Here is a 16,170-nt window from a genome sequence, read left to right on the forward strand (position 1 = left end):
AATATTACACTCTCAAAAGAAAAAAATACCTTCTATGATAATTTTAACAAAAAATATAACTTATAAAAAAAACTTATAAAAAAATTTTATCAAATAATTTTAACTTAATTTTTAAAAACTATTATTTTTTAAAAAAGTTTNTTTATAAAAAAAATTTATCAAATAATTTTAACTTAATTTTAAAAATTATTATTTTTTATAAAAATTTCATAATAACTTTTAAATTAAAAAAAATTTAAACCAAACAGACTATATATATATATATGCTTAAATAGGATTTGCTCGAACAAATTGTCTCATGCAAAAAGAGAGAAACCCGATAATAATTGTCGCAATAAAGGAGATGATTTTTGTCTTTGCGAGGTTGGGCATCATTCCTTGTATTTGCAAAAGGCCGTTAACCACCCTTACTGGTTTTTATTTTATTTTATTTTATTTTCGGTGTCACTTTGGAAAACGAGGGCGTGTCCGTTTTGAGTCGATGGCCTTGAACTTGTAGGCTAGGTACGATTCCTTTTGTCAGAACGAGGCACCTAGGCACTGAGCCACAGGAACTTGATCACTGAGAGCAAAGCTCATGCTCACCAAACTACGATGGAAAAGCATCCCCCACAAGAATTATCTTTACTTTGGGTGCGGTTATCTGTAACAATCCAGGATTAACATGAGACATACAAGTTAATAACAAGCTCATGTTTGGAGCTATAATGGCTCCAAAGTAGAAACCTACGACTCCATTACTCCATTCTAGTTCATAATTTATATGCATTTTGATGAACAAAATTTCATAAATATACTACTATATTTTCCATCCAATGAGATGCCCAAATTAAGTAGAGGTGGAACATGGGTCGGGTAAACCCGAGAAGCTTGTCCTCGAAGGATGGTTAGTCAACTTAGACGCATTAGCATGGCAAAAGAGCAAGGCCGTCTTTCCTTTTTACAAACAGCACTAGCTGCCTTGCAATACCAAAATTCCATCAGCAAAACTAGCTAATTAAATAGAAGTATGTATTTCTAAGAAGCCACCATTATAGGATAAGAAGATACTACATATGTAACTAAGAGCAAGGAGTGGTGGACTGGGGACTGGGGAGATCATGAAAAATTCAGTGCTTGGAGAGCCAAATTACATCCTGAACAGCAGAGGCAGCGTACAGGACACAGCTGAAGAAAGTGAAGGCTATTGAGACCGCAACATGATCGCAGAAGCTATCCAAAGCCTTACAAAAATTAGGTAGAGCCGTATGTCGGATCCCTGTTCGATTCAGGTTGGTTACCCCTGATGCTGCTGATCCAGCACTCATCATTGCATAAGCCAAAATCTGCAAAATTTGAGAGTCAACAAAGCACCAGCCAAGTGGAAGACAGATGCATGCCAAATTCTCATGGTGGGAATCACATTACCTGATCCCCAGCAAAAGTAAGCCAAGCTTGATTTCTTGAAGGAATCAATGGAGACTTTCTCAGCAGCCTTGACCCGCCAATGAGTGATTGCAGCAAGGAGTAACCCGCAGCAGCTGCTGTAACTCCAACAAGATATCTGTTCCATCACCGAATAAACACAGAATTTATTAACAAATATTATTCAATAGTCATGCAAGTCAAATTTCAGCATTTTCCATGCCCTGGAAATGCAGTCTGATAACTGACTTGTCATAAAGAAACTGGAGGACAAAATAGGAGAGCTTGCTTCAAAATGTCAAGACCCAGAAAAGTTTACAAAGAAACAAAGGGAATAAACAAATAAAGTAGATATTAAAGTGGAAAATTAACGTTCACGGGTCTCATTCTGTTCACTCAAAACCCATGAAACTAGAGGAGAGAGACAGAGGTTCTCCAAACTTTGTTGCTACTCAATAGGTAATAGCTAACAAACAAAACTCCCCACTTTACCCCATAAAAATACCGCAATTTAAGGGTTTTTAGTCAATAAAAAGTGCCAATTTTGTATCATGAACACTGTGTTGTGCTCTGTTTGGTTGGTAAGTCAGGACATCTAAGTAGCAAAAGAAATGTTTTAACCTGTTTTTATAACACACGAAACAATAATTCTTTCTTAATTGAGTTTGGTTCCTACACTGCATGTTTTGATAGTCTAAAACTATGCACAACTAGACAAGCACCAAAATTATTTATACTAATTACCCCTAGCATTGCAAACATTATTAAGTCTTAAAAAAATGCTATCTATAACACAAGAAAACAAGAACATCCCTGTCAATAGCAAACGGGTAATTAATAAGTAGTATAACCAATTTTTATCCCCTTGGTCGGTGAGACAATATGGGGTAGAGAACAAATGAAATGAAGAAGACGACAGAATTACCCAAAGATCAAACCGTCACACACTAAACAGGACCCCATTAGGTTAACTCCACTTTCTTTTCATTTTCCTTCACTTTCTCAGCAGCCAAACAAAAAAGGTACTCTACACCATACCAAAAATTAAAACCATATACCAGAGCTAAGCGTAGCATGGACCATGGAGGAACAGTAAGATCATTAAACTAATTTCGATCTAGGAAGAAGACGTAGCAAGGTTTTGTATACTTACTCGAAGGAGTAAGAGAAAGACCATTTTGAGTGGAGCTGGAGCTGGAACCCGTAGAAGGAAGCAGTGCTAACTTGACGGGCTGTGACCATGAACAACATGGCCGTCAAGGAAGCACCCATGCACAACAGCCTGAGAATCACCAGCACCACGTCCCCTCTCGTCCAGACACCTGTCTTGGACCCTAACCCGGCGTTGAACAACCCCACGCGGGGTTCACTCTGTCCGTTCTCCGCCACCACCTTCGCCTCCGTCAGCTGCATCGGCAGTGTAGATAATGGTGGGGACGGCGGTCTCTTGTAGCCATTCATCATCATCTCTGGAAGCTCCGCGACCCTTTCTGGGATTTGGGTTATATTCTTTGTTATTGTTGCGGTGTCTCTCTAGAGTCTCAACTCTCAACAGATGGAAGAAAGTGGAGATGAGGAGGGGTTTTTAAAGGGCAAGGGGGGCGTACATTTTAACGTCAACAACAGTAATCGAGGCTTTGTTTGGTCACAGTCACACCCCTCCCCTCTCTTCCATTATGGAGGTTTAACCATATATAACCATGTAGAATTCTTCTCTCAATGATTACAAAGTATGCATTGTTAAGACTATCATCTACTTCTCAAATATATACAATGCATAATCATTTATAAGCCAGAACTCAGAGCTCCAAATAGGATTATAGCCTTGTTATAAAGAGACACGTGGCTATGATTAGGAGTTCACGTACCATGCCCGTGACTACACAGTGGCAGAATCTATAAGATGGGTAGGCAGGACTCCTATTTGGTTCCTAGTATTCCTTTGCGAGCAAATTATCAATATGCCTTGTCATTGTAGGGATCGAAGCTTTGAACTTAAAATAAATGGATGTAATTAATGTGTCTAAGGAAAGAGGTATTAAATAAAACCTTAAGCTTTAATTTCCATTCACTGACTAACAAAGCCAGCTCATAAAACTTGATTCACAGATAAATGGCTATTTGAAGTAGCCCTAGCCATCGTCATTCTTCGTAAAATTTGTGCCACACTTCTTGGAAAGGTTCATGTACACGTCAGTCGAGTTTCAGGCTTTTAGGCTTCGTGAAAATAAATTCTAATATACTAGTAATTAATTTTCCTGACCCCTATATGAGATAATATTTGGGTATGGGCGTATGGGAAATGATGAATCCTGCAATGATACTGCTGGACTGAGACAGTCATTTAATGAAATTGGAGGGTTTTTTTTTATAGATTTGAGAAAAAGAGATTTAAATTTTATTTTTTAAATAAAAAAATTATGTACCATCAATGAATCAACTGTTTAAATGTAAATAAATTGGAATTTGCATGAGGAAAGAGACTCTATTATGGCCAACTTCTGCTCTTATTTAACCTTGCTTCCTTCTGTTAAGAAATTAGCCTTATTCATCTACTTATTGGCGGAGGCAAGATTTTACATTTGTGGGGATGCATAAAAGAGGAATTGGTTGTGGAGTTTTAAGACAATGGGGCTTGCGAAAATATTTTACTGTAATAGATTTTAGCTTTATCCTTAAGTTTAACTAAATTAACTGTTGATTAATTATCATGAGAGTAGTTCACTGAATAAAAAATTTATTTTAAAGGTAAAATTATAAAATTCTTAAAATATAAAGATATATTATGAAATTTTAAAATTTTTGAAGAGCAAAGGCCCTACTAAGCCTCATTCCCTCCACCACGTCAACAACCAATGCAAATGATTAACCCCTAAAATAGAAAGAGTTACTCCACTTTAATTAAATTTAGACATAATATTCAAAAAAAATTATTATTTTGTTTAAAAAATTCAAAAAAAAATTATTTTTATATTACGTTCAATTAAATTTTTCTATTTTTATTTTGAATCAAATATACTTTTATAATTAATGATTGACTAATTATTATTAATCAAAACGTCACTTGTCATCTTATGTCACATGATACTAACTTGGTATGTTAATATAAAATAGTGGATTATAATGTGACATTTTGATGAGGTAAAATGATATGTTAACGTGATATTTTTACCTTTCACATCAGCGTCATTTGATTTAAGAAATTAACAAGTGATACTTTGACTAATAATAATTAATCAATCGTTAATTATAAAGATCTATATATTCAATTAAAAAAATATATAAAAACTTAATTAAACGTAAAAAAGATAAAAATTTATTTAAATTTTTTAAAATAAATTAAAAAACTTTTAAAACATTCTATCTTAAATTTTAATTATATCGAATCCACCAATAATATAACGATTTAAGCTCGATTTAGTGCGTAATGTGATTTAAGTTCAAGATTCAGGATAAGGACAAATTTTACAATAAATATGACGTTGAGGAGCCTAAAGCGTGCAAGCGAGCGGAGCAAATTCCAATAGCAAGTGCCATACGAAAAGGGCAACACGTTTGATGATGGACAGATAATTACATGGCACTATATAAGCTAGAGAGACAGTGCATTCAATCACATGATAATAAAATTTCTTCATTCCAGTGTTGTTGCTCATTCTCCTTCCTTTGAGGATGGGTTGACACCCAAAGATTGTCAGTTTTGGTGAGGAGATTTTTAGGATTCCGAAGCTAACAAATCAAACAAACAGCTGATGTAGGCTTCTCCTGCCACTGCACTGTATCATGGTAGCATTACATCTTGTATATATCTTACAAAGTATAAGGCAATTGGGGGAATAGTTGGAGCATCCACATCTTGTATATATATCACAAAGTATAAGGCTATCAAATAAAGTATGCTGATGTAATTTACATGGATAACCTATTTTCATGTAAGATAATCTTAAATTTATATTATTTATCAAATAAATCTAATTCAATACACTATTCAATAATATCAATATTTTCTAAAATCTTTCAAAAAAGTCTATGTTATGGTTAGTTTAAAAAATCTTTCTAATTATTCTATTCGTTATTCTATATGATGCCATATTATCTCTTCTATATGTTTCGTCCCAAAATGCACCATTGAAAGATAAAATCCTACCTCCTAAGGCTCACTAACCAAAATTATTAATCTTGAACTTAGATTAAACTAGATTAATCCAGAGTAAAAACTAGAGTTAGATTTGGCATTAAATTAAAATTTGTTTTGAGATCTAAGAATAAATACTAAAATATAGTTTTTAAACTTACAGCATGTTTGGTCGAGAGAATGGAATAACCATTTCCTCTCTATTCCTAATCCTCCTTTAACATTTTATTTGGTTGGGTATACAGAAAGATGAGGGCATAGCTAATATCAAATCTCGTTGGTATTAACTATTCCAAAAAATAAGGAATAGAATAAAAGCATTAATAAAGAAAAATGTCCTTCATTAAGTTAAAGAATTACCATATCATATAAAATACATTTTGTTCATTTTTTACAATTTCTTTCTTTCTTTACACAACTACCTCTCTCCTTCTCTTACTAAAACAAAATAAATTTAAAATATAAAAAAAAATTAAAATGAATTTAAAATAAAAAGATTTAAGTTTTAATTATACATTATAAAAAGTTAATATTTTAAACTTAAATATTAAATTAAAATTTTAATTATAAATATTTTATATTTTAATATTTTAAAAATAAATAATGAAATTAATGTTTTAATTAATATTTTAGTTTAAAAATTAAATATTATAATAAATAATATTTTTATCATTTATCATTTATTTTTTACTTATTTTTAAAACTATTTCTATCAACCAAATATTAAAATAATTTATACTAATAATTTTTATCTTATTCCATCTCAATAAATCAAACTAAATAATAACTATTCATCTATTATTCTATTCTTACGAAATAACTATTCTATTTTCACTTTATTCCTTCCTCCGAACCAAACCAAAGACACCCTTAGTTCAATTGAAAAAGAATTTTGTGTAACATATTTACAACCAATAATAGTAATTAATTAATTTTAATTTAGAGTGAATTTCTCATGTAGTCAATAGTCATCTAGATCTTTTAAGTAGGGATGATTGTATCAAAGTAAAACTGAGTTAGAGCTCATCACACAATGAGTGGTGGCTGGCATACTTTTTAATCCCACAGAAAAGAATTTATGACATTTTTAGTTCAAACTCTGTAGTCTTATACAATTGCAATTACAAATAAAAATCCAAGGGAAATTGCTGATTTAAGCCGATGATAGACTGAAACCCTCAGTAGACTGGAACACTCCATCCTCTGTATGAATATCTGGAACGAACACTGCCACACGTATAATGAAATAGCACAAGGGCAGCGGGGTGACTGAAACAGCTGTACCTAATATTCAAACAAGAACTCCATGACTTTCAACCCCAGTGATTTTGTAGGGTTTGCAATAGCACCTCCTGACTGTCGTGCATTGGTATTGCCATTTTGAAGATAGTAAGGGTGAGATGGTCGGAAATTGTTCAGCTCTGATGATCTACTTGCTGGTGGGGGTAAAGTCATGAATCCCTGATTATTCAATCTTTCATCTAAAGCCTGGCGTTGCATTGGATCCACTGGCTTCACACCAACAATCAGCACTCCATTAATTTGCATTCCATTCTTGCCAAGAGCCCTCTGAGCATCAGATCGATTCTGCACCGAATATAAAAGCAACCATTGCCAAGTATTGGATTTTAACATCAGCATTTATGATTTCATCGAGAAAATAAAAAAACCAATACATTTCCTTTTGATTCAGCTAATCCTCAAAAACTTGCACATACAAGTGTACAACACTGCACAAAATTCAGAAACTACAAAAATGGAATCAACCATTGGGCCAAAAGGGATAACACAAGCCAAGATGTCCAAATCCACACTTCAGAAGCCACTTAACTCAAACAATATAGATCAGATGAAAAGATCACAGCCCAACCATCAAGAAGCAAAAGATCTACCAGGTTTGGGATTCAGCAAAATCCATTAAGATATTTAGCCTGTAAGGATCCAGCTTGAACAAGGAAGGTGATATAGGTTTTATAATTAAACCAATGCATTACAACTCGGAAAGGTTACCAGATCATAATTATCAAAAACATCACTTTTTTTAACTAATTTTTCAGTCAACTATTTTTATTTAATCTCCAACTGGATTACCTTTTCTTGTCTTCATTAGGATTACATAACTATTTAGCAAGCAAGGATAGTATGCAATAAATGAACAAAATGATATGAACACAAATCTGCAAAAATGAACCAAAGCACATTAATACTCATCACAAAAGAGCATGAACAGATACGATAGGATAGGATTGGAGAGAAGATTGACCTGATATAGAATGTGCATCCAGTTAGCATCCCTTGGACCAGGAACATGTTTCAATATCACACCACACTTTTCAAACTCTCGCAAAACTAAATTTGTATCAGCAGGTGAAAATCTGGAAAGAAAGCAAATAATAAAGTCATAGATCTTGCATACATATAAGAGCCAGATCACAGCATGAGTATAACCCAAATGTTCAGGTACATTACTTTTTGTTTAACTAAAGCAGACAAAATGGAGAGAAGGATGCAATCACTGAGGAGGGAACAAGTTAAAATCACTGGTGAGTTATCAGAAGGTTACACGTTGCAAATCACTGATGAGTTATCAGAAGGTTACAGATTGCAGATATTGGATCAGACAACGGTAACCACCAGGTGAAAGAAACCAAGAAAGATGTGTTTGTTTTTGCCCATGAACAAATTAGAAAAAACCATACTACCAATTTCTTAAAACGTTTAAGTAAATAAGATCCAAATATTCTGTTTTAACCTGACAAAAACTGGTAAAATATGAAATTTGGAAAGGATAAAAAAGGACCTTAAACACAGAGAAGTGACTGGTGATATAATAAAAGCAAAAGTTCATCCAGCAAAATGAGGCACCCATATCACAGATAAAAGACAACTGATTGCTAAAAGATAGGACAAACATATCAATAAGTAGAACATGAAAGTATGAAGCATACCCATAAACAGTAACCCATTCTTCCTCATCCAAATTTCCTGCAGGTATGGAATTCCTCTGTATTTCTGGCCTAGCAACTTCCCTTGGAGGTGGAAGTGTGATCAAAGCACCAGGCTGAACCACACCCTCAACAGGAGAACCCTTTCCCTTGTCATCCTGCTCACTGCCACTTGCCTTTGTGGGTGACCACCAACTCAAACTCGTTGGGCTCTGCTGATTCTGCTGCCCACTTAGTACAGAAAATGAAGTGCTAGCCTCTGACTTGCTCTTTGCCGGAGTTGAGAAGTCACGTCCAGAAGTTTGGACTGGATTTCTTGGGTCTGACTTGATTTCAGGAGACATAGGATAATCCAATATCCCAGATTCAGGAGAAAAATCTGAACGATCCTCCAGGGTGTACATAGGAGGGGGCGGAAGATCTGAACCTCCAAAATTCTCACGCCATAAAGCTGAGACAGCCGCTGCTTGACCTGGACTAGAGAATTTCCCTCTCCGGGCAGAGACTGGTGATGCCAAGTCTTGGAAAAACAATGATTGTCTCCCTGATTTGGGAGTTCTATGAACCGTGGTGCTCATTTCGTTCCAAAAGATGTGCACTGAATAAAGTGTCCTGTATAGATATCAACTCATTAGCTTTGCTAAAACTTGATGTACCAACTTAACTAACCTATAAAACATTAAATTTCAGTAAGCTCAACTACTTGCAAATTTAAGATATATCAACAGAATATTAAACAACAACTAATAACTTTATACTTTCTACCACCTTTTGTTGCCAAGAAAATGAAAAGACACAAATAAATAAATCATAATAAATAAAATATAAGAAATATACTAGTTAACTAAAGCTTCATTCTTTTTCGCAAAAACAAAAGAGCAAGAAAGAAAACTAAGATTAAAACCGTTGTTCATTTTCTTTTCGGTTGATTTCTGTTAAACGTTGAAAAGAGAATACTAGAACAATCAATAGCTTAACGTCTTTTCATTTCTTTAATTCCTCTTTCTAGGAAACCAAACCGTTTTGCATTTCGGTTCCCTTAGTAAAGCATTCCATTGGCATTATAAATAAATAAACAAAATTAAACATTAAACTCAGAGAGAGAGAGAGAGAGAGAGTACCTTTGAGTTGAGCTCAGTTGGGATTTTCCCTCCAAATTGAAAAGCTGAAGAACGAAGCTCTTCTCAAGAACCGTAAAGGAAAACGTAAACAACAAATTTGGAACCCTAAACCCTGGATCCAAATTTCAAATTTTGGGTTTTGATTTTGAGTCCGCTTAAACTGACGTAAAATGTCCTTATTTTCTCGGGCATTTAAGGTTGTTTTCGTCATTTAAGATGCTTGTTTGTTTTTTCCCTTTTTTTTTAATTTTCAAGATAATTAATTTTATTTTCTTTTTTATTATTTCAAAAATAATTTTATGGAAAAAAGAATGTCTAAATTATCTTTCCATTTATTTGAGACTGATTACCATAAATTCTTTTCCAAAACCAAATTAATTTCTTAACTTTTTTTTTTTTTTACTTTCAGCTATTCAATCTCTCACATAAATTACGTAAGAAATTTTATTAAAACAAAAAATCTACAATTGCCAAAATAAAAAATTCATATATAATAATTATCTTTTAACTTTTATCAATAAAGATTAATTCAATCGATTAATTTATTTGTTATTCGAATATTGATAATTTTTAGAGGACGAATAAAAAATTACTGTTTCTTTTTAATCTGATTGAAATTCATATATAATTATAATAGTTATTGATTAATTATTAATTCAATAGATTAATTTATTTATTTTGATAATAAAAAATTCTAAATTTAAATATTGATAGTTTTTGATTGACTAATGAGAAAACCAAACATTTATTAGAACGACAAAAACAGTTTATCAGGTCCAAAAAAACCTCATTAATATGCAGTCCAATAATAGCCCAAGACCATGATAAGCCCATTATTAACAACATAGTCATGCTGATGGTAATATACAAAAGAAAACCAATACAAATAAGAGGCATCCTAAGACCAAGGATCCATCACTAAGAAAGGGGCAGTAACAGGCTCCTTGAGATTGTTTAGAATATTGTTCGTGTCTGGGGATTCCACGTTGTTGCATGAACATTGGCAAGGTCTTTCTGTGATATGAGCCCTTTGGTTGCATTCAACTTCCTTCTCTTTATCTGTCAATTCCACCTCCTTTATTTCAGCAGCTGTTATCAATCCCTGCAACAACCAATTCAACACCATCTTTCACAAATCAACTAAGTCTATAACTTGGTTTAGGTACACATAATAGGGCCTTAATTAGTTTGTCTATTTTCTCAAGCAAACCTCAATGAGTATGGCGGAAGCTTCTCTTGGTTCCAGCTTCTGAGCTACATCAGCAGCCATTTCCTACACAGATGATAATGAAAACAGTGGTCAGGCTAAATTAACTAGATAATTATCTCGCTACTGGTCTCCTTCTTGCTTTCAACTAGAAGTATATATTAATTATTATTGATAAGACTGCATGTACGTATAAAGCAATGTCATTCCATCTTGTTACAAATAAGGTCATCATATATGTGAGGGTGGTAGAGCACAAGCCACCAACAATCAAACTAAAGGTGCCTCTCTTAACACAATTGGAAACTTCTTTTGTTTTGTAAACTTTGTTTCACATTTGGCATACTCTTCAGAACATCAGCCTCATCTAGCCTAGCTAACTAAGTCTTTCGTTTTCCTATTAGCTAATTAGGAATTAGTACACATTCATCCTTTGTTAGTTCAGTATTTCCAGTGAATCATGTAATTCTTTTGATGGATTACTCATATGCAAGAATAATTAATTTGTATCCAAATCTCTCTATCTTCATCTTTGATTCTGTTTTGATCAAAGTATGAACAGTGATGCTGTATTTAAGTAGTGATCACCAATATCATATCTAAGCAGAAGTAGAAAAAAAGAAGCAAGAGTAAGAAGATACAAAATAAAATGGAAAGAAATGAAAGCAGTTAATCAAGATTACCCTGGCATGGTTGAGTTGCCCTTGGTTCAATGTTCTAGGCTCCGTCTCAATGGAGCAACACACATTAGCCATAGAAAGCACAGCAGCAGCAGCCCAATTGCAGTCTTCACCTCATAAATTGAGTAGCAGCCCATTACCAACAACTTGCCACCTCTAATTAATTGCCTTGATGCAAATACTTGCCTATAAATAGCCAAGCATAGCATTAGAGACACCAATTTTCATTGGTTTTTTTGGTTCATTTTTACTGCTGTCACGGACATCGTTGAAAATTGAAAAGAAAAAAGCCTGAAGCTGGGGTTGCAAACTGATTGTATTTGTGGCGCTCATTCACATCCCGTGGCCTTAAAAGGGGCTTTTGAGTTTTGCTGCGCACGCTTGTTTGTCATTTTCTAGTGAACTTTTTGTTTGTTTTTCACGAGGTCAATGTCATCATCCAGCTTCATTTTCATTTTCAACTGAGATGATCAGATTTGTTTTCCAAAGTGGGTAACGCAACAGCATTTAATATCTGATTTAGTGATGTCTATGAGCTGTAAGTGGTTAGACAAAAAAATTAACCCAGACTCCAGAGTCCACATATATATATATATATATCAAATCTATTGAAATGTATGTGGTAGTAATAAAAGGCATTTGCCAGAATGGCGAAGCTACCCACTGCAAGCAAACTTAAAAGCTATTGTTGGATTAATTTTCTCCTTGGCCAGGCCACGTGAAGGAAAGCAAGCAGTGTTCCCATGGAAGACAGTGACTACTAGCTTGGCTTATATATGCAAAAGGAGCTTTGGCCTTTGACTCCAACCATGCTTATCGATCATATCATTTGCTACTCACATGCATCTCCATGCACCTGGTCAATAAACTTTGGGCGTTTACTGGTCTCAACATATACCATATTTTATTATTATTATTATTATTATTATTATTATTTATACATATACTATCCTCTTTATAAGTTTATGTAAATTTTGATTTTTGAGAGTACCCAATAATATATAAGTGCTTGATTTCTTTAATTCTAATTAAATAATTTGAGCTTGTATCTTAATAACAAAATCGAAAGTTGGATATTCAGATTGTGGGATTTTCTCCCTCAACACTAGCCCTCCAATCAAGGTTTGACTATGTATTCTTTGATTGTGAGTATGGGTTCCACAAATTGCAGCATCTGCTAAGCGAGGATTGTTAGACTACACCATGATACGAGGTATTATCCGATTTGAAGCTTAGCTTATCGGTTTGTCTTTAGAGAAAAGACATCTAGATAGGAAAAGGGTAAGCTTAGTTACAAGGCATAACCCAATTCTTGGTTATTAAAAATATGAGATGTTTCTCCCTCACCATTAGCCCCCTTATTAAAGGTGGATTGTGCATTTTTAAGGGCCAGTATGGATTTCCCCTAGCCGGAGCTATCTATTGATGCGAGGATCGTTGAACCGTGCCTGGCTTTTGAGATATTGTATATGCTTCAGAACTTGCTCTCACGGTTTTGTCTTTTGAGAACAGACATCTCGTAGGGGAAGCATTCATACCTTGCTTATAAGTCACGATCAAATCCATGACGATTAAAGATACAAAATCTTTTGCACTTGAACATTTGGTTCATTAGTTGATACATTATTCCTTATCTAAAGAATACGATTCAAACTCTCCCTCTCTCAATTATAAAAAAAAAAAAAATCTTTCTTCTTAACAAAACTAATAATTAAATAGCATATTTGAATCATTCAAAAAGTAATGTCTACATATATACTACTTTTCGCTTGAAAATCCAAATTTTTTAATATCAACTTTAACTTTTGATATTATTGCTATAATTCAAAGAAACAAGTTTTTAAAGGAATTAATATTTTATTTACATATATAACGTCGCGATGTTGTAAAGATACTGGGACGTGGTGAGGTTAGAAACTCTATTAAAGTGAACGTCAATCTTAGTAAGGTTAGAAAACCTTACTAAGGTGAATAATGGTCAAAATCCCATTTTGGTTGACCAAACTAAAAATATTAAAATCTCTTACTTTTTTGAAAAGAGTATTGAGAAAATAAGTACTCCTGCTTATTAAAAAAAATTCTTTATTAATTGTTAACTTCAATATGTCTAACAATTAACCTAACAGGGCTTTATATAATATTTCTTAAAAAAGAGAGTCTTCTTACTTTTAATATGTGAGATTATTACGATTCCTAAATAAAATAAATAAGTAAACTAACCTAAACTTCCTTGGAGTACAAGTAAAAGATAACTACAAAAAGATAATTATGAAAACAATTATCCCCAACTTAACGCGTAAATAATCTAATAACATACTCCTGTATCATTCTCCCTACATTGGAGAAAAATCGCCTCCAAGATCCATGTCGTCTTCGTCTTCTCCATCGTAAGCAGAGAGATCAACTACGTTGAAGGTAAAAGAAACTTCATATTCTTTAGAAAGTTCGACCTTGTAAGCATTCTCATTAATACATTCCAAGACTTGAAATGGTTCATCAACTCAAAGAGATAATTTGGTAGGAGACTTAGGAAAACGTTATTTCCCTAAGTCAATCCACATTGTATCTTTCCTTAAAACTTATTGGCTTTTTGTGCTTGTTGGCTTATTTTTGGTAATTGGTAATTTAACAAATAATCTTCTCTCAGACTTCTTCATGAAGCTTCTTGATTTGCTTAATACGTTCTTCAACATCAGTACTAAATTCACTAATAGTTGGTAACGTAGGAAAGTCCAAAAGATTGAGAGGGCGTTTTCCATATACTACTTCGAATGAACATCTTCCAGTGGTTTGGCTCACAAAATTATTATAAGAGAATTCTGCTTGTGATAACAAAAGATCCCATTGATGAATGTGGTTACCCATAAAGCTTCACAATGAGTTTCCCAAACTTTTGTTGACCACTTCTGTTTGACCATCCGTTTGAAGGTGACTTGCTGAACTAAATTGCATGTGAGTCTCCATTTTTCTCTAGAGAGTTCATCAAAAATTACTCATAAACTTCACATTTCAATCTAACGTGATGGTTTTTGGAATTCCATAGAGACGTACAATTTCTTTGAAATACAATCAACTATGTGAAAAACATCATCTGTTTTATGGCATGACACCAAATGAGCCATTTTAGGAAATCTGTCGACGAACACCATTATAGAGTCTTTTTGCCTTTGGGTTCTTGGTAAACCCAAAACAAAATCTATATTCACATCTACCAAAGGAACTTCAAGAATGGGTAATGGTTTATATGTACTAGTGTTTTAATTTCCAAACTTGGTAGTGCAGCCAGTACAATACCTTTGAATATGTCGGATAACATTTCGTTCTAGCTTGGGCCAATAAAATTTTTTTTCACAAGAGCCATTGTTTTATCTCTCCCAAAGTATCCAGCTAATCCTCCATTATGAGCTTCCCAAATAATAGATTAGTATAGAGAACATTGAGGGATGCATAGTTGGTTACCTTTGAAAATATACATTTGTTGTAGGTGAAATTGTCAATAAAGATGTTGAAAACTAGACTTCCATATCTCACCAAATTTAGGATTTTACTCCAAAAGTTATTTGACTTGATGTTGTAACTCCTTATGCTTTTGCGGACTCATATGATAAGAAAGCTTGTTTGGAATTACAAAATTAAAGATGAAATTGATGGCATGTTGAACATCTCACATTGGTGGCAATCCATGGGGTACCTCATTAGTACAATATCATAGAACTCCTCAATTATGGGCTTGACATCCTTGGATAAAGATGAAGATACTTCATTCTCCTCACAAACTAATAGAAGGTATAAGAAGCTCGACTCACGATAAGCTTTATTTAAGCTAGATAGTGATAAGTGCTTTATCTTCCTCGTCTTTTTCGCAGTCTTTTGGCTTTACTAGAGTCAACATAATTTTCACTCCATCCTTGATGAAGGAATAAGCATTTTTGTATCTATCATAGTGAGCTCGACGATCATATTTCCATGTAGGGGCGGAGCTAACCAATTTTTATTGGGGGGGCCAAAGGTTAAGAAGAATAAAAGTTAAAATTTTTTAAAACTAATATATTGATCTTAACCATTAATAATCAAAAGATTTATAATAGACAATAATTTTATATAACACGTAAATAAAAGAAACAAAAGAAAAAAAAAGAAAAAAAACATATAATAGTGCTCTAAAAAAGTTTTGTTCGACAATGGCAATATATTTTTTAATATAAATAAATAAATTATTTGTAAGAAACTTATCATCTATTTTGTTTCGAAGTTTTGTCTTTCTTGATATAAACGACTAAAAAATTAATGTAGTCAACATCCAATATTCTTATTTGATTATATTTAAGTTTATAATACTAAATATTAAAATATAATGCATAAAATATAAATAATTAAATATGATATACAGAATTAATAATTTCTTCTTACACTCAAAAGAATTTCCTTTCAACTAAATATAAAACGTAAAGCTCATTAAAAACATATACTTAAGATAATTTTTTCTTATATAAATAAGATTAATAAAAAATAATATATTAGTGAAATTTTAAACAACAACCAATAATGCAACACTTGAACTTATATTTGAGAATTACATATACAATAATTTTTTAATTTTTAAAAATTAAAATTCTTAAAAATAAAATCCACATAATAGAAAAAAAACCATGACAAGTAGGAGATATAACATATATAA

General features: G+C 33.0%; 3 protein-coding genes across 3 annotated transcripts; all 3 read right to left on the reverse strand.

The window, feature by feature from the left end:
- On the reverse strand, positions 749–3,136 carry LOC18595997 (CASP-like protein 3A2). The gene is made up of 3 exons (XM_007024208.2): positions 2,558–3,136; positions 1,408–1,543; positions 749–1,325 (listed from the first exon to the last, which is right to left on the reverse strand). Exons 1-3 carry the CDS (start codon positions 2,869–2,871, stop codon positions 1,110–1,112), a joined length of 666 nt encoding a protein of 221 aa, XP_007024270.1. The 5' UTR covers positions 2,872–3,136; the 3' UTR covers positions 749–1,109.
- Positions 6,552–9,747, reverse strand: LOC18595998 (nuclear pore complex protein NUP35). The gene is made up of 4 exons (XM_007024209.2): positions 9,606–9,747; positions 8,488–9,096; positions 7,803–7,914; positions 6,552–7,126 (listed from the first exon to the last, which is right to left on the reverse strand). The coding sequence occupies exons 2-4, from the start codon at positions 9,060–9,062 to the stop codon at positions 6,824–6,826; spliced, it is 990 nt and encodes a 329-aa protein (XP_007024271.2). The 5' UTR covers positions 9,063–9,096; positions 9,606–9,747; the 3' UTR covers positions 6,552–6,823.
- LOC18595999 lies at positions 10,332–11,667 on the reverse strand. The gene is made up of 3 exons (XM_018122963.1): positions 11,496–11,667; positions 10,816–10,878; positions 10,332–10,707 (listed from the first exon to the last, which is right to left on the reverse strand). Exons 1-3 carry the CDS (start codon positions 11,565–11,567, stop codon positions 10,504–10,506), a joined length of 339 nt encoding a protein of 112 aa, XP_017978452.1. The 5' UTR covers positions 11,568–11,667; the 3' UTR covers positions 10,332–10,503.

Source organism: Theobroma cacao, chromosome 6 (genome assembly GCF_000208745.1).
Source record: "Theobroma cacao cultivar B97-61/B2 chromosome 6, Criollo_cocoa_genome_V2, whole genome shotgun sequence".
Taxonomy (NCBI): Eukaryota; Viridiplantae; Streptophyta; class Magnoliopsida; order Malvales; family Malvaceae; genus Theobroma; species Theobroma cacao.